Consider the following 26,176-nt stretch of genomic DNA (forward strand, 5'->3'; position numbering starts at 1 on the left):
TGTAAAGAAATGTGATAGGATGTCCTGTGGAATTTATCTTATAGGCCTTGATCCACTAAGCAGATGAAGCACGACAACACTGGGAAGTTAACATAAAGTCAAGTGTTCTGTTAAATAATACCACAGGAAAGTCGCCTACTTTGTTTGGAAGTTAAACATTGAGAAGGATGGGGTGGTTTCATTTTTCCTTTTTTGCATTGTTTGTGTGTTATTATTTCACCAAAATACCATATCTCTGGTTTAAAAATGCATTTGACAAAAAACAAACAAGTAAACAAAAAAACTCATGTTTCTTTCCATGGATCGCTTCTTCTGGAGTTCAAACTTTCATTGGCACTTAAGCTCCCACGTTGAGAGAAGCTCCCATAGATTATAGAGGGTTTCAGTGGGATTCTTACTACTTTGTGATATTAGGAGGTTGGTAATGTTGGGCATTGGTCATGCTACTTGGCAGTAATTTTTATAAGCCTTGCTCTCTGTAAGCACACGCTTGAGTCCAGTTTTTTGTTGGAGCTGTGGTGAAGTATGGCTTTGTCAGTAATCAAGTTTGCTGGTGTAATAAGGGACACTGTGGTCTAACCAGTGTACCTCAGTTGTCTTCCAGTTTCAAATGGTACTCTTGATGCCTTCTGATGTGCTGTGTCTACCTTTGGGGAGGCACCCTCCACTTCCCTCTTATTTACTGTGTGCACATGTGCAAACAGGGTGATCTTCAGTTGGTTTTTCAGTAGACTGGTTCTATTATATAAATTTTGCTTCCTAAGACTGTAGGTAGGCTCTCTTGTGCTAGAGAAGGCTGGTGTTTCTCAGTAGTCCATACCAGCTATGCTGACTTCTTATTACCTTGATATGTCAACATAAAGAACAAAGTTAAAATTTCCCTGACAGTAGGCAAATATTCACGAACAAGTATATATATAAAAAGACTCAAATGCAGAATGATTATGTGAAGATGGCAGCATTTAACTTGTGTTGGAATTTGGCCACATAAACTTCAGAAATAACAACAAATGCTTCTGCTGGTTTAGAATGGCAGTAAGTTTTTTCCTCAAAAAAAAAAAAAATGGTCAAGTTTAACTGATTTAAAAGAAAAAGTCCCATAAATCTATATAGGGCTTAATTTAAACAAGGACTTCTTTATTTCTTATATAATTACCTGTGCTTAACTACGTTTTCTTCCTTTTCTTTACTATATTTCAGCACAAAGACATTAGCAGGCTGCTGGTTTCATGGACCTGTACCACAATGACAGAGAACATCAGAGCATCAGGACTGAATGAAATTGGAGATTTTTAAAGCTGCACTAAGAAGTAAATGTTAAGGCAGTGGTTAAACCCAACAGTCTATAAAGGGGCACTTGCATTATAATAAACTGAAGAAAAGGTATTAGGGAATATTTTCTAAAACTACTGCAATAAATTATGCATGAGATGAGGAGAAAGTGATGTGAATACACATAAGAACTCACTTGAATCTTACGTATGGAGAATCACTGACAATAACTTCCTTAGAATGTGAAGTTCTTATCAGTACAGTCTGGACAGGCCTAAAGGGCACGGGATGATGCAGAAATGCTGAATTATTTTTCATACCTAAACTTCGTGCTTGCTCCAAGGCTTATGTTAATCAGTTCAGATATGAGCAATGGTATTTCTAGAATGGTTCTTATGAAACAGCAATAGTCTCGTGCTAAGGCCAATGTCTCCTTCAGGGTGCCAGTGGAAATAAGAGGAAAGATTATCTAACATCCCGCTGGAGGGATGGCAAAGTGCCCCATTCCACAAACAAATCTGGATCATTTCTTTCTTTAATAAAGCAGGGCTGTATTATCTTGAATACATGTTTGCTTGTTAGAACATATTAAAGTGTATTTATTTGCCACTAGTATTTAACATTTTGTGCACATTTTCATAACTACATGCTTATCTTTTCATATTTTGACTCCAAGTGGATAGTCTAGTGTTGACCTTGGAGTGAAAATGTATACTCCAAGAGCTAGTTCTTAATTTACTGAGCTGGAAAAAGTTTTATTCTTGTCTCTGTCCTTATTGATTTTATCTTGTTCAGAAGAGGTAACAACATCTGAATTTTGATGTGGACCTCTTTACAGAGAGCCCCTCCGTCTAATTGCAAGAAATTCTCACAGGTGTCAGGTAGGACTTGGCCCTGGGGGATGAGTGGCCAGAAGAGATCCATAAAGATAGCTTGAACTTTCTGTGCATGGAACACGAATTCTTAGTAGAGACCATAATTTCTTTCTTTGATAAGTACATATTATGAAAAACTTTAATTTTTCTTTTTTAATGAATGGAGAAAACATGAGAAAATCAGATGGACCTGTTAGTACTACATTTTTAAGGCATTTTATATTTGATGGTGCCGTACTTTTAATAAAAAAAACTGAAATTTTTTAGTGGCAATACTGATTTATTTTTTAAATCAGAAAGATTATTCCATATTGGTTACTTGTTAAAAAAAAAAAAGAAAAAAAATGCCAAAAAAAAAAAAAAAAACACCACAAGTTCATTTGAAGCAACATAATAGATAGCTGAGCACTTGGCTCAGGTATTCTAACTTTCCGTGATCTTACTGTATAGGTTTGGAATTACCTAATGACCACATGCTCAGGATTGATAAAATGTTCTAGGTGAAAGTTTTAGAATATTTAATTTATCTGACTGATTGTTTTTTACAACTCAAGAAAACAGACAGTCTTGAGCCTTGTGAACTTAATACAAATCCTAATTACATTGCAAGTAATTAAAAGTGTTGACTGCATCCTACAGTTGTCTTTTTGGAAGATTCAGTATTATGAAGTCATTATATATCTTATCAAATTGGAAAAAGTCAGCTCAGGAACTATAGCAGCAGGAAATTCTAAAGATGACAGGTACTATCAGGTGCCCTACTCTAGATGGCCCAAAGGTGATGGCATGGGTCATCTTGGCCTTTCAGATACCTAACACCAGCAGTACCTTTTAGGCTCACTTCAAGAACCAGATGACTCCCAAGCCTTGATGGGATTACACGTGGATTGTATAATGAGGATTTTAAACTAAGCTTTAGGATTCTTTGTGTAGAGTAATGGGAATGACCAAGAAGTAATAATATAAAGGCAAAATAAATGGGAGAGATCAAGTTTTAAGTATCTAAATATTTTTTTCTCATAATAAATTCTCAAAGATGTTTTGTTACAAACTAGATTTTCATTTTTTAAAAAATGAAACTTGGTGGTATTTAAAATCTAGACCATGTTGTGACATCACTTATATTGCTTTAGTTGCTTAATATTTAAGCTTTGCTTCATGCTACCTTTTGTCTGTATTTCAAATCTTCACAAGCCTATTTCATTTTGTAGACTTGAATGACAAAAATTGTTTCTCATCTTAAGTATGCTCAGAGTTAAATGTTAAAGAATGTTGTGTAACACTTATCCAATAAAGTCTTTGATTTTTTTAAAATTTAGTTATTTAAAAACTTTTACTTTGTAGGGGTTAGTTTTTTTTTTTTTTTAAGAGTTAGTTTTACAGAATTATCATTTTTAACTATTGAAATGCAGTCATTGTACTTCAGGAAGCTGTTCAGCAATATTTCTTTTTTTGTTCTTTTTTTTTTTTGGTATTGGGGATTGAACCTAACAGTGCTTTACCAACTAAGCTACATTCCCAGCCTTTTTTATTTTGAGACAGGCCTCATTAAATTGCTGAGGGCCTTGCTTGCTAAGTTGCTGAGGCTGGTCTTGAACTTTTGATCCCCCTGCCTCTGCCTCCAAGCCACTGGGAGTACAGATAAGTGCCACAGTGCCCAGCATATAGGGTAGCAACATACTTAAGAACAGTCTGAGGCTTCTGATCACTAGGAGACTTCATGGAGTTCTTTATAACTAAGGATAAGGAAGGTGAAATAGTTTAGTTAGGACCCTGTGTACAATTTAACTACTTTTCTGATGGAAATAACATATCCTTCTGAGTTGGATATAATTAAACAGCCACTGACAGGTTTGTGTGGTTTTGTTGTAACATTAAGGCATCCTAACCTCATGATAAATGGCTGCTTCTTTAAAAGCCCACCATATCCGACAGGAGGTCAAACATTTGATTTGAGAACCTGAAACACTTAGTTGTTAGGGAAAAAAGTAGCCTTTTCAAATCCACCAGACACGTGAGATTTTTCAGGACTGACCCAGAATCTTAGGTCAGTATGTCCTGCCCACGCTTTTTCCATTTCTGTAAAACAATCCTTTAGAAGGCTGTTATTCCAGAGTACACATGCAGTCTTTCCTCTTAAACATTCTCCCATTTCAGTTTATCTAAAGGAGTATAAAAAGGAGGCCACTGGTATCTGCTCTGTTAATACCCTTTTTCTCAAGTTTCTCACTAACAAAAATGGAACTAGAGACAACAAGGGAAGTTAAGCCACATGCTCGCTTACCAGGGAAGGCCTACCTGAGACCATTCCTGAGCAGGTACATGTGTGTGGGGATAGATACCTCCTACAAGGTACAGGGAACAAGCGAGGAAACACATGGTACAACCTGAAATATTGATGTTGGTCTTTAGATAAAGAAGTGTAACTTCTGAGCCATACCTTGGAATCATGTATAGGTCACACAAGTTCCTTCCTGTCATGGCAAATATTTTAGATAAAAATAAGCTGTTTTCTTATTTTTATATCCAATACCTCATTTTTTTCCTGTTTCATTTAGTGTTTATTAAGCATACTTTTATTTAGTGATGAGTGTTCTGCCAAATCTCTGCTTATTCAGAATGACAGTTTATGGCCTTAACATTAATGACTCCTCCTTGCTTTGGTGTTCAGAAGGTAATGAATTGGGTGAAAGAGATGATTCAGGAATACTGTGCCAGAGGAAGAACTGGCCAGGTCAGTGACTGGGTCATTAAGAGTTGAGAGTACTTCTAGGATTAGCCCATCCATTATTTCCTTGTGAGGCAAGTTTGTAGAAACAATTTTCTGAGGTAAAGGAGGGACGGCAAATTTGTGATATGAAAGGGTCCTTTTATCAGTGACTTTCCTGGTCGCAAAGTCACACGAACTCACTGGCTAGAATTGGGTGTGGAAGTTCAGTCTCACCAACCAAGCTCTTCAGTTCCTATTCAGCCAAGGCTCAAGGTGCTGGGGCGACATCAGGGAATTTTGTCGTTATGTGAACTACGTTCAGTATTTTAACTGCTGCAGATCCTGAGAAGACAGCTCAAATTTTCCAAGTAAGGTACACTATAACATCAGTGTGAAGTGCCACAAGGAAAAAGGGTAGTGTGACAGTTATTACCCCAGAAAAAGCATGCTCAGGCCTTCAGTGAGACAGCAATGGCTGTGATCTTTCACATGCTTGAATGTTAGACCTGCAGAAAACAAGGCAGGCAGAAAAGCTTTGCAGGAACTATTTTCTTTGCTGCCAACTTCACCAATGGCAGAATCCAGCTGAAGTGTCACACTGCCCTAGAAACTGTCAGGCCTTTTCTCCCAATCAAGTGCATGAGGCAAAGCTATAAATGGCATACTGTTTTGGAGCAGTCAAACCACTGCTACAAAACAGCTTGATGTGCCACATCATGGCCTCCCCAAACCTCCCCGCTTCAGTGTTTAAATACTGCTTTCCTTACCTCGCTTTATACCCTCACTTCTCACCCTGGGGGCTCCTGTAGCTCCTTGAACAGTTTTGGGCTTAGAATTTGACTGACTGGAAACTGCATGGTTGTGTGCTGGGGTGGCATGTGGCAGCTGCTATGTGAACCAGATGGACATCTGGTGGCCAACAGTCTGGCACTCCACCCCACACAGGACAGTAAGACTCTAGGATCTCTGGATCCAGCTCTTCACATTTGGAACCCAAAAGAGATGTTCCCTTCACCTCTGTCATACTGACAGGCCACTAAGCCCCAGTGCCTGGTGACAGTTCCCATTTTGTCAGGTCATACTCTAGTGAGAACTAGCACAGGGACTAATAGGAACGAAGACTGGCTGACACTGAGTCACTGCCACAAATCAGTACCGTGGGCTGCCATGGCAGTGAGGCAGCAGGTCCTGCTGTCCCATAAGCAGGAAATGTGAGCTGCTTATTTCCCCTGGAGTGAAGGGAAAAAGAAAGGAAGCCTTGGTCTGGCGGGTGGAACTTTGTATGATGGAGCTTTACTCCCAGCTTGCAGATCTCAGGGGGGTTGAAAAATAGAACATTTTATTTTTTAATTATAGAAAATCTAAATGTATTAAAAAAACAAAACAAAAAAACTAGCCCACTGTGTTCCCATCCCTAGCTTTGACAAGTACCAACTTGTGGTGAGGAAGATGGAATTTTTGTTGTGGCACTGAGATTGAACCCAGGGGCACTATACCACTGAGCTACACCCCTAGCCCTTTTGTAAGCAGGGTCTTGCTAAATTGCCCAGGCTGGCCTCAAACTTGCTGTCCTGCCTGCCTTCTGAGTTGAAGATTGAAATTTTTGATGCTTTGAAATATAAAAACTGGGACATACTCACTAGTTTTCATACAATAGCTTTCTCTTTCTTTGCCCCTTGAATGGTTTTAAGAAGTCTTTCGGATGCACTAATCTTTGTTTAGCCCTGCCTCTTGGGCTGGCTGATCCCAAGTAATCAATTTTTCATTACCAGGAGCATTAACAGACTCAGTCTGGTGTGGGCTCAAGACAGCTCTATACTCTGCAGAAGGAAGTGATGGGAAATGCTCACCTCTTTTCCCTCTACACCTTACAACTGTATAGTTCACTGAAGGCACAGATCTTCCAGCCACTTCTGGTGGAATGTGCACAAACTTCCCTTTTCAAGGAAAGCCAAGTGATAGAGGGATTCAGCTTGTCAGGCCACGTACAGAGGCTGAAAAGGACTGCAAACATTGGTCAAGTACAGATAGGAGTTAATACAGAAAGAGTTCAAGGCCTTAAGAAATAAGGGAGGGGAGAGAGTAGGCAGGGAAGAGGGGAAGTGACCAGAGAGCAGAAGGAAGGGACATAGAGCCAGGGCTGGCAGTTGCCACTGGGCTGCAGACTCACAGGACACATCTGAACTGGGACAGCTCCACTGAGCTTCAGCAGCTCCTTGGGCAGGCTTAAAAGAAAGCACTGTTAACAGGAAATGGAAAGGGCTTGTCACCGATCTGTGTGGATTCTCAGACTGCAGTCTGGTTTTGAGATTTTTTGGACTCTTCCCTTTCTCTTTCTCAAGGAAATTAAAGTCACCATTGACCTGCACAGTTACCTCAGCAGCCCTCTTCTTTGGTCTCCTATCATGGTCTTCCCCTTTAACATTCCAAGTCCTGCTAAGCTGGTTGCAGGGACAGGATTTGCAGGCCTGATTAGCTCTTAGGACCACCATCTTTCAGTCAGGTTTACATTTAATACCTATTGCCAGCTCTCTATGCCACTGTCTATTGGGACAGTAAGATGCCTCTAAAACAACCATGTCTAGTCTTCCTTAAATTCCCTATGTCTAGCTTGCAGCTGTGTGACATGCTGTTCACTGGTGGTCTTGGAGGCCAGTTCAGGCTCAAGGAGCAGCAGAAACAACCACAGGCCAGACAACATTTCCTAAAGCAGTTTCCCTACCTTTATCAACACCAGATGTAGTAAGAACAGCTTTGCATTGTGCCTACTGACTATCTGAGCAATTCTGCAGGTCATTGTGGCTAAGGTCATTAGCCAAGGAGGCTTAGCCACTCCCCAACCTCTGCATCCGGACATGGTGTAGAGTTCTTAAAACTACAGTTACCTGTTAAGTGAGAAGATGTGGCATTGTAGGGGGAGGGGGATAAGGAGCAAAAGGCTAAAAACAAATACAACTGATCAAGCCAGCTGTGCTTGTGAGAGAAGGGAAGCACATGTGGCATGTTACAGAAGAGACTAGAATTTTTGTTTGTTCTGGGGATGAACCTAGGGGCACTTTACCACTGAGGCTGGGCTTGAACTTGAGATCCTCCTGCCTCAGCTTTCTCAGTTCTGGGATTACAAGTTTGTGCCACTGTATCTGGCGCAAAAAAAAAACATTTTTCAAAACAGACACTGAATAAAGCACAAGAATCTGAAGAACTCTGCATATTGATGGTTGTCACATTGAGACCATGTCTTGTTCCAGTTCCAATAGACCAAGTCTCCAGTAGAATGTAGGTGCTGGTGCTAAGAGTATGGCCATTCCCTTCTAGGAACTCACTGTCTACTTAGCATGGCAGTAGACAGGGAAACAACAGATCATAGTATTTTATTTTATTTATTTTTTTTAAAGAGAGAATTTTTTAATATTTTATTTTTTAGTTTTCGGTGGACACAACCAACATCTTTGTATGTGGTGCTGAGGATCGAACCCAGGCCACACACATGCCAGGTGAGTGCGCTACCACTTGAGCCACATCCCCAGCCCCAGATCATAGTATTTTAAAGAATGTTTTATAGAGTCCTCAAAGCAATTCTAAAAGGAGATCCAAAGTTATTTTGATTTATTGCAATACTGTACGAATAAGAATATATACCACGCTACAGTGTGATGACCTTAGGAGTAAACTCTGGAGGCTGAGGGTACAGCTCTGTGATAGAACATGTGCTTTAGCACGTGTGAGGCCCTGGGTTCAGTCCCCAGCACCAGAAAAAGTGAGCTCTGCTCTACCTTTTTTGGTTGGGCATCACAAAAAAATCATACATTTTAGCAGAATAGGCAAATATAGGCACCTTCTTCCCTATTTTTGCAATCTTTCACAACCTTTTTATGGTCAAGCATTTTCTTCTAGATTTCGGAAGCAGGTAGGTGCTGGACAAAAACCGCCTTGGCTTGAGCAAACTCACACCTGTTGAGATCCCTTCCTTTTCTTTCCAGATGCACTGCCTGGCCCACTCCCTGGAAGCCTGCAAGGTTGGCTTGGCCTGGCACTCTGTTAAGACTTCAGTGTGATGGTGGAGGGAGCTTGCCTAAGAGCAAGGCCTCCACACCCTGAGGCAATGGCAGGCCCTGGCATCTCTTAACTAAGCAAACTGTCCATTTCCTGCCCATTGGAGGCAGGGATGGTCTTTCAGGAGTCTCCCCATCTAGCTCCGAAGTCCTAGTAATCACAAAACAATTCTCAAAATGCAGTTCAAGGTTCCCGAGGCATTCCTGAGACCCTCTCAGGTGCCCATGGGGTCAAAACTATCTTTGTAATGTTGGGGTTATGTGCTCTCTTCACTGTCAATCTGTCATGAGCATGAGGTAGACTTTTCCCACATGACATGTGATAGTGTGACACACTGAGCACAGAAGCAGATGAGAGAATCCTGCTGGCTGTCAGTCAAGAGGCTTGCACAAGTGCAAGATGTCATTACTTCTCACTAAAACATGCTTCGGAAGATATTTTTAATATTTTTCATGTTAACACAAATTGTTATTTTTCAAGGAATTAACTAAATATTTTAAAATTATTTTAATTTGTAGTTGTTGAATTCAGAACACATTAAAATAGATAGAATTCACAAAATGGAAAGTACTGTTTAAATGTTTTCCCTTTCTTTTGCTGTCCTGGGAATTGAACCCAGGACCTACTGCATGCTAGAAACACACTCTACCACTGAACTACCACCTTAGCCCTTCAATTTTTCAAGATTGTGAAGGAGTCTACATTCCCTCCCGCCCTGTCTACAGCATCCTGTACTGGGGCTTCTGCAGCCAGCAGGACCCACCTGCACAGTCCTTGCTGCATGCCACTTACAGAGTCCCCACATGAACTTACACATACCGCCTGTGCACTCAAATAAGAGTGTGAAAACTTTTCCCCAGCACCAACAGATGACTAGGAAAATCATCTCTCCTGCAAACCTTTGGTGTCACATGTCTGAAAGAATATGGTTTAGTTCTGGGATCTGCACACCACCATTCCTGAATGAAGCTATTTTAAATTGAAATTACAATGAAGGCTTGGTCAAAACCACTGATTTCATAATCATCTGCACAAACTGAAGGGGCCCAAGACAGCTCCTGAGGTGGAACTTCTGAATTCTAGTTCATAGGATGGTCATCTCAAGATAAATCTTCAAGGCAGCAACTATAACTTTGGCAAATTTGTGGAATTTGGAATCAGCCATGCTGCCTAAAACCAACACTACTGCCCAAAGCCAGTGGACTTTAATTGTTGAGAAGGGGACAAATTCACAACCCAGTCCAGCCACGAAAGAAAGCTTTTATTATTACAGAGGAAACCAGGGAATCCTGGAGACCCTGCACAGCAACCAGGAGCTGTGTGATCAGGGAGGGGCAGCAGACTCCAGGGACCCCAGGGAGACTGTCAATCACATCCAGGCAGTCTCCCAGACCACAGGTCTGCTAGGCTAGTGGGTTTGTGTGGCTCAGGGAAGTCAGCCTTGCCAAGCAGACTTCCTCCTGGACAAAGGACAGTCAGAACCAGGGACAACAGCTGCACAGACACCACCTTAAAATGAAATCAAATGAGGCTCATTGCATTAGAAGTACCTTCCACTCTGACCATGAAACAAGAGTGAAAAGGCGGCTCTAGGCTCTACTGGTAGCCTTTTGGACTAGCTTAGATTAAGATGCTTTTGAAAATTAAATATTGGCAGGGCCTTGCCCCTTGCGAACAGCAAGCAGCACACAATTTCCAAGTCAGGTTTTAAAGCTATTGTTATCTTTGTTATCTGTTATTATTTGGATTCTGAACAAAATTGATGGAGTAGGAGCCAGTAGAGGAATCTTGTTTGATCTGGAAATTTTCTGTGGAGAGCCCAAAAGGTCGGAGAACCAAGTTCCCAAGATCTTTTAGTTTACCTGCAATGGAAAAGCAAAAACTCAAATAAGTACAGGAGCCAAGAGAAGTGGGACAATACCAACAGATCTTGCCTCCCTGACTGATTGTAAAATAAATAGTACCTCTGTGCAGTTAAAGAAATGCCTGCTTTTAAATAATATGAAAACTTCTAGGCCAGTTCTACTCTGAAGGCTGTGGCGCCCATCTGAGTGAGGCAGTCTTGCTGGTTTCCTCCTGGGAGATCAGAGCTTCGTGTCACATTGGCCAGAACTACCAAGGACACAGGCTTCCAGGATGCATGCTGGGAAATCAGCTGCTGCTCCCAGTGCAGTGGGGTGAAGGCACCCCAAGCCTTGCCTGCTTGGTGGTGAGCCCAGAGGTCCCTCCACATGTGGCCTCTCCAAGCAGAAGCAGACAGTAAATTTAATGTAACTCAACAGATTTCTACTGAGCCTGCATTTGAACTCAAAACCCCCATTTTTCTAAGTACATCTTTAGCCTCTGCACAAGTACGGCATTTCTTGGGAAATGAGACCTTGTTCATCTGCCCAGTGCTCCAGGGTCTTCTTCCCACCTAGGTGATCTTGTGTCATGAAACCAAAACCGAGACATGTGATTCAACCAAGGATTCTTATGCTGTCTTATGATATAAAAAAAGGACCATGAGAAAAGGAAGAAAGGGGGCTATGTAGTTTGTATATCAGGACATTCCCAGAGATGGATAGGGATCTGTGGGGCAGTGGGAGGATTATTTAAAATTAGGAGTGTTCTTAGAAAGTCCTGGTTGGGATGGTGAATAAAAAGTTGCAATTCTTCCTAAAGTGTTGTAAATTTTTTTGCAGATCTGTTTTCAAAGGAGGTTAGAATGGGGGTAGATGAGGAGAGATGCCTCTAACCTTTAGAGGCACAGGCTCCTTGCCACTCTTTGGTTAGCAGCTTTAGTCACTCTTTGCGTACACCTCCCCACCCTTAGAGTAAAGCCCAGGAAAATAATTTAAAGACTCAGGACCTTTATTTTTATTCTCACTCCCCGGCCCCCGCACTGGGAGGCTGAACCTCATGTGCATACTAGGCAACACTCTACCACTGAGCTAAATCTCATTTCTGGTCTTTAAATCTGAAAGGTCTTCCTAGTAACTCATCACAGAAGCGAACTGAGTTCAGAGAAAGATCAGTCATTATTGTAGAAAACTTCTGGAGCCTAGGAAGGCCATTTTCTAGCAGGCAGGCTTCCCAAACTTAATCATGTGGCACACATGGGCTGCTGGTTTAAGAGAATCCTCAGCAAAAGCCTGGGGTGGCCTATAGATAGGAGTAGCACAGAGGCCAGGAGCACAGCCTCAGGTAACGGGCAAGGGATCACAACAAGCAAAGACAAGCCTGGCATCCTGAGGGAAACCTGTTAGCAATGCAATCCCAGAATTTGCCAGTTTGGCTGAGCCTGGTGGTGCACATCGGTAATCCCAGTGGTTCAGGAAGCTGAGGCAGGAGGACTGCAAGTTCAAAGCCAGCCTCAGCAACTTAGTGAGGTTCTAAGCAACTCAGCAAGAGGCTGGGGATGTGGCTCTATGGTTAAGCACCACTGGATTCAATGCCTAGTTAAAAAAAAGTCCACCCCAAAACCATTTAAAGAAACCCAGTAAACTGGGTATGATGGCACACACTTTATTTCCAGCTACTCAGTAGGCAAAGGCAGGAGGATCAAAAATTTAAGGCCAGGTTGGGCAATGTGGTGAGACTCTGTCTGAAAATGCTTGGGTACAGCACTTGCCTAACATGTGTGAGGCCCTGGGTTCAATCCCTAGTGCCACGAAAAATAAAAAAACCAACAACAGTAAAGTATCCCCAACTGCAACAGCAACCACCCTTGGCTGTGACATGGAGCAGATGACGTGAGAGTAAGTGTCAAGAGTTACATCAGACTTCCCAGGAGGGGAAGCTCCATCTTGGAGAAACCTGTTCAAAGTCCACCTTGGACTGTCTGGACATGGGCCATTCCCTCGATGGAGGGACCACTGCAAGCTCATCTCCCATTCCAGAAAAACAATTTACATTGTAAGTTGTGTATCTTTTTTGGTGTCTACTGTGTAAGGCACAAGTGTCTAAAGAATAAAAGTAATTCCCGAAAAAAAAAAGAGGAAAAAAAAAAAGTAATTCCTGGCTTCTGAGATGCCCAAAGTCTAGTGGGGAGAGAAACGAAAAACTGAGGGGTGCCCAAAGGAGGCACTCACACAACCTGCTGCAAAGTGAGGAAGCCCTGCCAGGAGAGGCCACTAGCCACCGGGCTCTGAAGGCTGGCGACCAAGTCCAGGATAAAGGCTTGCTGCTATGTCCACAGTGCAGTGTCCCCTGGAAGCAGTGGCTTGGCTCAGGCTGGTCTACACTAAAGAAGTGTTCCCTTTGAGTACACTAGCTAAGAGTCCACGTGTTCAAACAGCAGGTGGAGGGCAAATCTTCTTTCCTAGTTCCTCACTTTGCCCACTAGCTGAAGGGCCTGTCTGCACAAGGAACCTTTCAACTTTCAGTATGGTTGATTCTATAGCCATGAAAACATGCTTCTCCAAATGCAGGGGACACAGTGGCTACTCTAAAATCCATCAGCACCTCATGCTAAGGTTGTCCTCCCACAGGCTGCCCAGGCCTGGTAGGGACCAGGGACTCCTCCTACGGACACAATGGCTCCCTGATGGCCTTGCTGAAACTGCCCTTCCCTCTCCACGGGGTCTGGGGGCTCTCTCAGCCTCCTCCCACCGCAGCCCCATCTCCCTCACAGGTGTGTCGCCAACAAAGCTCCTGTACTTCTGATTTTATCTTGACTTCTGTTTTCGGAGGAGCCAGCCTAACACACAGCATCAGTCTTTCCCTTCTAGTCCAGTATGGCTGCTTCTTCACATCCCACAATTAGTCTCACCTACTCTCACTCCTAGAACAGAACATGAAATGGGACATTCCGCTTGCTAAATGACACAAGGTATGCAAAGTGCGTGGCAGACAGAGACACCTAAGAGACACAGGGTGACACAGTCTCCACAGAAGAGAAGACCTGAGTTCACTTGACTTGAATTAATCCATCCAGTGACACCACGTGTGCGCGTGGCTCTGTGCTGCGTGTTGTGGGGAGGTAAAGATGCCTGAGATGGCCTGCGCAGCCCAGCTTGATGGGGAGAAGACACAGACATACACATAATGCAAGTTCGTCCATGGTTCGGCTATTAAGTGCTAGGAGACTTGAGAAGAGGAAGATGCCTTCCAGCTTAGGCAGGGAAAGAGGGAGACAATGGAAGTCTTGTCCCATCTTTGTGTAAGAGTTTGATGGTAACCAGGTGCCAAAGGGCAGGTGAGATGCAACCATCTGAGAGGGATGATGGGCAGGCAGGAGGGAGGCCCATCCTGCCAGGCTCTCCTGAGCCAGGCCTGGTGGCCTAGGGTTCTCACACCCCAGGAGGCCAATGACAGCTTGAAAATGGAGTTTTCAAAGTTAATAATCCCATGGTGAAATGAAGAACAGGCCAGAAAGGGAGGGCCTGGGGTGGTTCTAGCCGTCACAAAGTTAGGGCAGCGTCATGGAAAAGAAGGCATTTATTTACAAACATTTCTACCATGCTGGATGGAAAGATTCTGAAACCAGAGTGTGGCCAGTGGAACAGAGCAAAACTGTACAGCAGAATCAACAAAGTGCTGATGTCTGAAAAACTCACGGATGCCTTGATGAAAGAAGGGAAGCAGCAGCCGTGGAAGCAACGCTCACACCACCATGCACAAAATTTCCTGCCTGCTGTTCAGAAACAGGCTAACTGCTCAGAGACAAGAGCAGTTGCCATGTACCCCCAATAGGATCATTTATGACAGCAGCCTGTCTGCACAATTCTCACTGGCTATCAAATTCTGTGCCTCCCCTCTGGACAGCAATGAGTTAGGTGTCTTTGTTACGACTTGTAGCCATTCTGACACCTTTACTCAGCCACAGTGTGTCAGCATGTGCCTATTAGTGTCAGACTCTAGCTCACGGCAAAGTGAAGAGTCCATAACTGTTTGTGCTCACAAGATTGTTTAGGACCAGAGACCACTGCTTGCCACTGGTTCTGATCAGTACGAAATTTCTCTCCCTCCAAACACCATTATATGATAACTGATTCATTATGTGTCATTTCTTTTTGGAGACACTGTGCAAGAGGCAGTTTACCCTGAGGATATGCCATTTATTTTCATCTCCGTAAGACTACTGGGTTTGGGTATAATGGAATAGTTCCTGTGCAACTTTCTCCTTTTCTGAAGAACATACCTGCATATAAATGAATGCTCACACTGCACTTCCTTTGATAAGGCAGGAAACCGTGCCATGCAGCTAACTCCTGCTTTCCTCGAGCCAAAGGCAAATCAGGAGAACACAGCACAAAGATAGAACTCCCACCCAATTCAAATTCTTTTATTACCTTGGCTCTAGGGTATAAGTGGAGGCTGACACCAGCCTTACCAAGAACTGTCAAGGAAGCAGGAGCTTCTCTCTTGAGAAGAGAAACCCACAGCAACTAGGAAATGGAAAAAAAAAAAAAAAAAAAAAAAAAAAACCAGGGCACTGAAAATCGACTGATTATTTCCTACTGGGGAACAAAGACAGCAACTACAAGAAACTGGGAGAGATTCATGTGGCCACAGTGCAAAATACTTACAGTAGATATAGAGTCCGTAACGAAGAACACTAAGCAGAGTACCCTGAGGAGAAACAGGAAAGGGGGAAAAAAGCCCAGCCTTCCATCCCCACACCTACAGCTCTAGCAGCTTCAAGATAGACGTAACAATTCAGTTTGCTTTGTGATCCTTAAGGAACTGATTCTAGGACCTTCTACTACTTGAGGAGAGAGATGTAAAGCACTAGGATACCCAGAAAAAGGTCTTGTATCCTTGCAATGATAATGAACAATTATTTCAATCTCTATATGTAGTTCTCAAGTGTGGCACTCATACAAGATGGTATTTTTCCCAGTGCTGGGGACTGAATTCAGGGACTCGCACATGCCGGGCAAGAGCTCAACTAAGGGGCTATATTCCCAGATCAAGAGGGTATTCTCAATTCAGTTTGTACATATGCTCTCATTAGGTTGCTAGTGGCCAGGACCAAACAACTGGGCAACTTCAGCAATCAGAACACCAGAAATATGATCCAAGAAGGTGGAAGGAGGTGATGGCGTGAGTGGAAAATGTGGGCTGGATTATGAACTAGGCCCACGAGAGTGCCAGACTGGACAGGGCTTGGAAGCAGTAACATGTGTTAGTGAAAGGAAGGTGGGCTTACCAGCAATGCCCTCCCTGCCTTTGTGTCTTTGAGGGTATAAACGAGTTTCATGTAGCTGCTCCAAGTGTTCAAGGTGGGAGAGGTACCTGATAGCCCTTGGTTAAGGAAGGAGGGGCAGCATCATGAAATGGCTAAATACAAGCTGTCCATGCTATTGGGAAATATCCCAATGTCAGACCCTGCATCAAAGGAAGCTTGGTATCCCCTGCACGCTCAGCAAATGGCAATGACCTTCAGCGAGCTGGCTCTTTTCCTTCAATGGTAACTGGTCCAAACAGACACCAAAACTGACACCCGGCAAGCAATGGCTTGCAGAGAAAGTTGTTTGAGTTCTTAAGTCTAGTGAATCAGAAGAGTACACTTTCTAAAATGTCTGCTTTCTAGTTTTTCTCTTCTGCTGCTGCAGCACGAGGAAGGGAAGATAAAAAGCAGTGACTGACCTGTTTCTGCTCAGGGGGTGGCTCTGAGCTGAGCTGGACCACCTCCTGACCTCAACACTGGTGTGGCCATGCCCTACTCTGGCCTTCATCCCTCAATGGAACTGCCTCTACACTATCCTCCCTTACCCTTAAACTTGAGTGTGCATCAGAACATGTGAAGGGTTGCCAAAACAGACTGCTGGGCCCCGTCCCTCATTTCTGATTTAACAGGTCTATGGTAGGCCCCAAATTGTGCTGATCATTATTATTTATATCTCCGATACTGGGGATTGGAACTAGTCCTCTACCACTGAGCCACACACTAGCCTTTTTTTCTTGAGACAGAGTCTTGCTAATCTGCAGAAGCTGGCTTTAAAATTTTGATTTTTCTGCCATTACAGGTGTGCCCTCTGCCCCTGACAAAATTGTGCATTTGGTGGGGCGGGGTGTAGTACTGGGGATTGAATTCAGGGGCACTGGACCACTGAGCTACATCCCCAGCCCTATTTTGTATTTTATTTAGAGACAGGGCCTCACTGAGTTGCTTAGTGCCTCGTTTTTGCTGAGGTGGTGAACTCATGATCCTCTTGCCTTAACCTCCCGAGCTGCTGGAATTACAGGTGTACACCACCGCACCCGGCAAAAACTGTGCATTTTTGACCACTTGAGTGATAATGATCTGGGTACATTTTGGGAACCAACTCCAAAAGATAACCTGCTTTTATAGTTAGTGACTAGAATATTGATGAGAAGCCTGATTGATAGACCGACCTATCCATCTCCAACTGTAACACCTATTTCTAGTGATTAGAGAGAAAATCACTTTAGCAGAGATTCCCTCTTACACTGTGTAAAAAGCTAAGCCCATGGAGCCTATGTGACTTTTGCGAGAAGGTAGACGACTTGATGACTCAGAATATAGGAAATCAAGAAGAACCACAAACATATACATATAGATACTTCACAATTCCACTTGCTTGACAGATTTCTAGGCTGGGTCGGCATACAGGACAAACAAATCTACAATGTCAATGACAATGTCTCTGCCCCACACTCTTTTCTACTTGTGATCAAAGTTAACCACAGACCTATGTTAGCATCGTCATTTGGTCTCTAAGCACATACCACTTACACTCCCAACAAGGCTGCTGCCCCTGCATGTGGAAGTGGCCCTGAGGCGCTCCCCCTGCAGGTCACCCAGGTATGTGTGAAGCACTCTCAAATGCCGAGTAGCAGTGCTAGGAGCTCGGCCTCCGTGTCCCACAGTTGAGCCTCAAGGACCGTGAAAGTATCTGGTCACTCACTTACATTTTATTTTTATTTATTTATTAATTTTTTTTAGTTATAGATGGACACAATACCTTTATGTGGTGCTGAGGATTGATCCCAGTGCTTCATGTGTGTGAGGTGAGTGTTCTACCACTGAGCTCCAGCCCCTCACTTACATTTTTAAGTGTTTACTATATATATATATATATATATATGCAATTTTTTTAACATTGTAAAATTAAAACAAAAAAACGAAGACATGGATACTCATAAAGGCTCTGCCTGTCGTCCCAAGCCCTCTCCCTTCAAATCCTTTTGTTTTTCAAATTCACCTAATTGTAAATGCTACACAGGATCCCCCCTTATCTGCAGGGGATACTTTTAAGACCCTCAGTGGATGCCTGAAATCTCAGATTCCTACATGTGTTTCTTGTACATATATACCTGCGATAAAGTTTAATTTACAAATTATACATAATAAGAAATTAACAGCATAAAACAATCCTAATAATACACTGTAATAAATGTTATATGAAAGTACTCTCTATTTCTGAAATTATCAATTAATATTTTTAGACCAGGGAAACAAAAACTGAGGAAAGCAAAACCTTGGATAAGACAGGACTACTGCACATTTGGATCTAAACATTCATGCAAATAAAATGCCACATCTTTCTACATTGTACTTTCACATAAGCTTTTCTTTCTCTCCCTTTTTTTGGTGCTGTGACTGAACCCAGGGACACTTTACAACTGAGCCATTTCCCCAGGTCTTGCTAAATTGCCCAGCACAACTTTGAACTGGGGATCTTCCTGCCTTATCCTCCTTAGCAGCTGAGATTACATGTGTGCACCTATGGGCCCGGCCTTGCTCAGAATGTCTTAGAATGTCTAAGCAAGTGATATTAATTTGTGCTCAGACAGTCTAACCTCCAGGGATTTCACAGCACATGAATCAGTCATCTCTTTTATCACAAGAAGAAAGAACACCAAAAAGATTCTGTGGGTTGAAATTCCACAATAAAATAATTTCTCTCTTCCAGGTTATCTTTGGTGGGTTAACAAAGTGGAAGCAACACTTTATCCACAATCCTTACATTTACTAACAAGGGAGTCTAGTCATTCAAACTACTGATGTGTAACAACACATTATTTATCAACCAAGTTATGCTGCTTAAGTCTTCATTAGAGAAGAAACGAGTACAGAATTAACTTTGAGCACCTGTTTTATTTGCAGAACTGGGGATTGAACCCAGGGCTACACATGCTAGGCAAGCAGTTTATCACTGAAGAACACTCCTAACCCAATTAGAGTACTTCACAGAGGTAATTTTTTTTTTTTTTTAAAGAGAGAGTGAGAGAGGGAAGAGAGAGAGAGAGAGAGAGAGAGAGAGAGAGAGAGAATATTTTTTTTTTTAATATTTATTTTTAGTTCTTGGCGGACACAACATCTTTGTTGGTATGTGGTGCTGAGGATCGAACCCGGGCCGCACGCACACCAGGCGAGCGCGCTACCGCTTGAGCCACATCCCCAGCCCTCACAGAGGTAATGATACAAGAAAAAGCCAAAGTCATGAGGATAGGAAACTTTTGCTAATTAGAATTTACAGTGACAATGACAGATGGGAGTTTTTATTCCATCTGGGACTAACAATAGGCAGTGAGATTCAGTTTGTATAGTCCCTTTATGGTTTTGGATTGGCTCAGAAAAATGGACCTAAGGCATTTCTGTTTTGCTTAACAGAAATGTCTATTCCAAGTCCACTACTGCCATTTAAAAAGTCATCTTTCAGCCCAAGATTCAGTTCAGCTAAACACATTTTTTTTCTGGTTAAAATAGAGCATCATTGTTAAGTAGACTAGGCGAGAAAATATTCTTTTCCTCCTTTGAAAAAAGTACCTCTAAAAAAAAAAAAAAAGAAAAAAGTACCTCTAAAATAATTTTTTAATGCTCAAAGATGGTGTCAAGTTTAATAAAATATGTAAATTAGGTAAATAGCCTTTTTTGGAAAACCTGGGGATGGCTCCAGAAATACCCTGAATCTGAAGGAGCTTTCCTTGGAGTCTTGAATCTACCTGGCAGGGGCCAGAAAGCTCTGGATGGACTAGGTTAAAAGCTTCCTCTAAATCAATTCTGCTGTTAGAGTGGTCCTTTGGGAAATCTGTGCTCATTCTCTGGATATTGATGCCAAGTCATAAATGGCCAGGCTCAGTGTATTTTAAATTATTTTTCCTCTAGGCCCATGTGACTGCAATATATTAAATGTAGTTCATCAAAGAGATTTAGAACATATTTATATAAGAACATACAGCAGGTCTTGCACAGGGAAATATCAGATAGATTTAACAAATGTAAGGTCTTGGTTTAGGAGGCCCCAATCCTCTTAGTCAAGCCGGAGAGGTTCTCTGATTCCAACTGTAAATGCTTTGACAAATAAGGGAAGTAACTAAATAACAGGTCAAATGTGTCCATTCATCCGACTCTCAGCACCACTCTTTTTTCCTTTACTATTTACGCACAATTCCTGCCCTCTCATGTCTTCTCAAACATTAAAGCTGTCTTTTTTTTTTTTTTTTTTGCACTGCTGGGGATTGAACTCACGGCCTCACACATGCTAAGCAAGCCACTTCCCCAGCCCCTTCACTGCTGTTTTTGAAACAAAAATACCCTTGATTCTGACATTATTGACTGTATTCCAATGAATGGGTGATTACTCAATGAAGAAACTTAATTGTTTTTATGAAATTAATATGGGAAACAGAGGCTGGTGGTGTTCCATGTTGGGAACTAGATTATGTTTGCATTCTTGAGGGAAGAAAATTTTTCAAGAAAAACAAAATGGAAATTTGGTTTCTAAAAATGCTGGTATCCTTTCTAAACCATGATGCTCTTTTTGGAGTCAAAAATGGCTAAGAAGTCAAGAGAGAGTAAGAGTAAGAAAGCAAACTCACCTAACATCTCTTCTTTTAGTCTTTCATTACGTTCTTCAATTTGCTTAGGTAATCTCTGAGGAAAAAAAAGAAACAAGGGTTGGTAAAAAATCCTAATATGAAAATGAGATCAGGTTAAATACATATATATGATTCTATTAAGTAAACGAAAATAAAACAAAACCTAAATGTTTGTTTGTGGGTGAGCTATACAGTTTTACCTGTTTCACTGTTATATTCCTTAACAGAGTGCCTACACCAAACAAGGACTGCAATTACAATTTGGTGATTAAATATATATAGCAAATAACTTACTGAAACACATTAGATGTCTATGGTGGTATAGTCAGTGATGGGATTATGGGTGATAGCTATATCCCCTTACCCAGTATTGGGGACTGCTTGATCATTCGCTAATCCCTTTTTATTTTGAGACAGAGTCTTGCTAAATTGCCCAGCACAGCTTGAAACCTGTGATCCTCTTGCCTTAATCTCCCAAATAGCTACGATTATAGGTGTGTACTACACTTGGTTTGTAACTTTCAAATTTTATTTTTTTCTGATTTGTATCTTCTAATTTGAAGTTCCTTTTTTATACAATCACAATCTAATTTCTTAAAAAAAGGATTAAATCAATCTTAAATGTCCTTAAATATCACTTAGCTCAGGGTTTCTCAATCCTGGCACTATTAATATTTCAGACTGAACAATTCTTCATTATGGAGGAACATTCTGATAATTGTGGGATGTTTAACATCATCTGGGCCTCTTCCCACTAGATGCCTCCAAGTCATGAAATCAGAATGTTTCCAGAGTAGCCAAACATCCCCTGAAACCCAAAACTGCCCTAGCTGAGGACCACTTACCTGGATTAGAATTTTTTTTTTTTGGTGGGGGTACTGGGACTGAACCCAGGGTACTTTACCACTAAGCCACATCCTTATCCCTTTATGTTTTTTATTTTGAGACAGAGTCTCCCTCCCTAAGTTGTTTAGGGCATTGCTAAGTTGCTGAAGTTGGCCTTGAATTTGAAATCCTCCTGCCACCCTGATCAGCTAGATTAGAATCTTTCATTGCCACATTTAGTCCTGTAATTGGTCCCAAGTATTTTTCAGGCTATAACTCATTTACAAAAAATTCAGAATAAATTCTTTCCCCATATAAATCTACCATAAGACTTAAAACTAACTTGACAAATAAAAAGGCTACCAAGAACTTAGCTAAGATTTTAAGAACTTTTTTCCTTTTCATTTCACATTTAAATTAATCCTATCATCATTCAGAGATTTATTAACAAGTCTGAGAAAGTTAGATTAAAATTAGTTCCAAACTGCTTATGTATCCAAACCAGTCCATCTCCTGACAGCCACCTTTACACAAATATTTGTTATTATAGAAATAATTCACCTCAAATTTTAAAAAACGAAAAATCACCTAACAGATCAATGCAGGGTTATTAGTGAACATTTCTCAGGTTTGCTCTGTGGAAGAAAGTGGGAAATACTGTGCAGCAAGGGTTCAAATGCCCTTAAGGGAGAGGGGCAGAGAGAAAATGTAAATGAGAAGAGAGGCAGTTCACAGCAAGAGGGCAGTGGGAGGCCAGCAGGGGAACCGGAAAGCTCCAGCGGAGAGTCAATGTGTGGGAATTCAGGAGTACAGATATCCACATCTTCCAATTTTTAAGGAGTCAGACCTAGATTTTTATATAGTAAAATCTGTCCAAGTTTACATGTTGGCAAGTGGCTTCAATTGAAAAAGTTTTGTGGGTTGTTTTAAATAAAACACACCTTGGGGGCTGGGATTGTAGCTCAGTGATAGAGAACTTGCCTAGCATGTGTGAGGCACTGGGTTTGATACTCAGCACCACATAAAAATAAATAAATAAAATAAAGATACTGCATCCATATACAACTAAAAAAAATTAAACAAACAAACAAAACACCCCTCCTCCCCTGTCCACTATCTTCAATTTCTACTGCACAGTGTCGACTCAGGATTCATCCAAATGGTTCTCTGAAAAGCCTGGCACTGATGATACTGCTTAATTTCTTAAAGTCAGTGTTTCTCAATCTTATTTGAACATCCATTATTTCTTGAGTAATGACACAAACATCTAATTCTGTGGTACATACTCTGAAATTTAAGGATTAGAAGCAGAAGGATGGTCAGTGCCAAGGACAGAAATAACAGCCATTTCAAGAAAGATTAGGAGGTTTGTTTAGAATATATTCACCTGGAAATGTCTTGGGCGTATGATGACAGAACAGAAACTTGGTGACTGAATTAAGAAAAGTATGGGTAGGAAACCAGAAGTGTATCACCTCCAATACTAAGAATCACTTTGGCCTACTCTGTATAAATACAGTGGACAAGAAGAGTTCCCTAATGCAACAATGAAATGCATTTCTTGTCAACCCTAGAGATTAAAGGTTTACATGTGCCACTGTTATAATGGAGATTAAATGGCACAGGGTCACAGTGGGTAAATGGCCATCACTTCACAGATCTATGTCTCATATATTTTAATAAGCACAGAAATGGAATTTAGTCATGTCAGAAAGGATTAAGACTCGCTGAGTGCCAAACAAAAGGACTAGAAGAAAAAGCATATTTAAAAATTTAGGTTTTACCATACAAGCTTCTCTTGCTTGATGTATTGATGGATCTTTTTCCAATATAGATTTATAGTCTTCCAGGGCTTCATCTAGCTTGTCTGTCTTCTCATACAACTCCGCTCTCCTCAAAATTGCCCTGATGTAGCTGGGGTTCAGCTTAATTGCTATAAAACAAGACAAAACAAAAAACTTAATTGTTATCACAAAGAAAAAGGGGCCTGGACATATTTGGCTGCATGAAATTCATTTACCAGGCATCCTCTAAGGAATTAAAGTCATTTGTTAAAGTCCATACATACCTAAGGTTTGTAAATTTGTTCTATAAAGGACAAAATCGTAAAAATCTTAGGTTTTGTGGACCAGACAATTGTAGTTGTAACTACTTAACTGTGCTAGTGTAACACAAAAGTATAGGCAATACGTAAACAGATAAAGGTGGCTGTGTTCCAATAAAACTTTACTTACAGACACTGAAATCTGAGTTTTACATATGAAATAATATTTTTTTATTTAATTAGCAATTATTTTAAAATGTAGAAATCTTTCTTAACTTGTGGGCTGTATAGGCTGGACTGGCTTATGGCTTTAGTTTGCCAAACCTAGGTCTATAATCCAAGTCCTATTATGTGCCTACCTCTTCCATGCAGCCCAGAAGAGGCCAGAACACAGAGCTTAAGTACACAGTGGATGAGTACAAGAGATCCAAAAGGGAGCTGAAGGAAAGCAGTCTGGTGGCAGACTATCCTTTTATTTTTTCTAGGCCTTGACTATTAAATCCTCACTGTTCTTTCATACTACTTCTCCAGTACCTTTGGGTCATGAGTGCACAATCTTGTCCTCTGTGCAGGAACAAATGCCCCAATAACCCTTTGCTGTTTTGGTTCAAGCACACTGCATTTCTCCTATTCCCTTCTGAGTTGTTTCTTCTTTCAGAAAGCAATGTCTTATCTCTAAAACTCTTCCTCTTCATAAAATGTGGACTTCATTTTCATTCATTTGTGCTTTTAGCAAATATTTATACAGTACCTAAATCTTTTGTGTCTAATTTAGTAAAACTTGGGCTACCACAGTAAACAAGACAAAGGCCTTGTTCTTATGAGGCTTTATGCTATCCTTGTACAGCAAGAGCAGGCCATCACACATGGGAATGACTTCATGCAGTCATAGTGCTATAATGAAGGAAAAACAAGGTAACAGAGTCACAAGTGAGGAGGTAACTTCAGAGAGTGGTCAGAATGCAAAGAGGGACTTTCTGAGGAAGGCCAACTATTTAAAAGAAGAGGAGGAATGTACCATAGAGGGAGTAACATGAATGAAATTCCTTAAACAAGAATAATACTGGCATGTCAGTGAACAGTGTGGAGGCTGGAGGAGAGATAAGGGTGAACACACCTTCGAGGGCCTCTGGGCCAGGGAAGAGTTTGGACTTTTTTCTCTAGGTGTGATAAGAAGTCATTAAAAGGGTTTCTAATAAGTGTAAGCCATAATCTAATTATATATATATATATATATATTTTTTTTTTTTTTTAAATTTTATTTCATTTTTTGGTGACAGAGGGAATTGAATCCAGGGAGCACTTTACCAATGAGCCACGCTTCCAGCCCTTTTTAATTAATTTATTTTTGAGACAGTGTCTCAGTAAATTGCCTGGCCTGGTCTCAAACTTGTGATCCCATTGCCTCAGCCTCCTGAGTGGCCTAAATTTCAGGTGTGCACCCCCATACTTAGGCTGACATACATTTTTTTCAAGGACTGCTTCAGCTGTAGACTGGAGTACAGGGGTGAAAGCAGTGTAACTAGACGGGAGACTACTATAGTGAGGTAACACTCTTGTGTACTAGTAGGTAGTAAGACAAAAGATGTACCTTTGCTGCAGTCATTGATGGCCATGTCCTTCTTGTCCTAAAAGGAAATACAACATTAATATGCATTACTCTAGTTTTATCTTAAGGGTTCAAAGTCCTTTGGTATGATCCGATCATAATAACTGCTATGGAGGTTCATAACCCACTTCAATCTAATGTATGAAATATGATATGTCAAGAGCTTTGTAATGTTGTGAACAACCAATAAAAAAAAATAATAATAATAACTGCTATGGAGAAACAGAATGTTTTTCAAAGCTGTGAAAACAGCTATGCTGGAATTACAGGGGTCTGCCACTGTGCCCAGGTTCCAGCTGTGTTTAAAAACTGTTAGATGTAGGTTTTGACACATGGTATATGTTAATGAACACTGTTTTAAACTTTAAATAATTTTTTTGGCTGGGGATGTAGTTCTGTAGTAGAGCACTTCCCTAATATTTGTGAGGCCCTGGTTTAATCCCCAATACTGCACCCCCCCAAAGTCTTATTTTTTGTTTTCTTAATACAAATTATTGGTTTGTATATTCTGTAAAATGTCTTCTCCCATGCCACATAAGCCACATGAAACACTTCAAAAGTACTTCACCTTGGAGATGGAATTCATCTATATACATGTGCAGACTTAAAAAAACAAACAACTTTCTGTAGGTCTAAGCATTTAAGTGTACTCTCTTCCCTATCCCAAGGCCTTTCAAAACAAAATACAAAAAAACCTGGTTAATCAAATTGACTTTGGTGGAAACACTAGAAAATTTCAGGCCATATCAAAGAGAAAGTGACAGTAAATACCTGATCTAAAGGAAGAAACAAACAAAAAGCCACTTTACCCAATCCTGAGCCAGCTTTATGAGTTGTATAAAGTATGTTAAATAGCGTATCCAATCCACTGTGGATATAAGTAGCCACAGTTAAACAAGCAGAATTTTAAAAAAATCCTCACCATTTTCAACCTAGCCATACTAATTATGTTGACTAAATAGGAAAACTAGACAAAATCATCAATAAATCTCATTATTTGTACCAACACAATG

General features: G+C 41.2%; 2 protein-coding genes across 5 annotated transcripts in view; one reads left to right on the forward strand and one right to left on the reverse strand.

The window, feature by feature from the left end:
• PWWP2A (PWWP domain containing 2A) overlaps positions 1-10,614 on the forward strand; it is a 45,095-nt gene extending 34,481 nt beyond the window's left edge. The window contains 1 exon segment of the mRNA XM_081284094.1: positions 1,201-10,614. Within this exon segment, the coding sequence (XP_081140220.1) occupies positions 1,201-1,214 (14 nt within the window). The 3' untranslated portion in view covers positions 1,215-10,614.
• Positions 10,156-26,176, reverse strand: part of TTC1 (tetratricopeptide repeat domain 1) — a 45,383-nt gene continuing 29,362 nt past the window's right edge. For all 4 annotated transcript variants that reach the window (XM_081284159.1, XM_081284160.1, XM_081284158.1 and 1 more), the window contains exons 5-8: positions 25,146-25,182; positions 23,295-23,443; positions 20,686-20,740; positions 10,156-10,772 (exon numbers count right to left, since the gene is read on the reverse strand). In XM_081284159.1, coding sequence (XP_081140285.1) covers positions 10,639-10,772; positions 20,686-20,740; positions 23,295-23,443; positions 25,146-25,182 — 375 coding nt within the window. In that variant the 3' untranslated portion in view covers positions 10,156-10,638. The remainder of the gene's footprint in view (positions 10,773-20,685; positions 20,741-23,294; positions 23,444-25,145; positions 25,183-26,176) is intronic.

This window comes from Spermophilus citellus (genome assembly GCF_964194105.1).
Source record: "Spermophilus citellus genome assembly, chromosome: 1".
Classification (NCBI taxonomy): domain Eukaryota; kingdom Metazoa; phylum Chordata; class Mammalia; order Rodentia; family Sciuridae; genus Spermophilus; species Spermophilus citellus.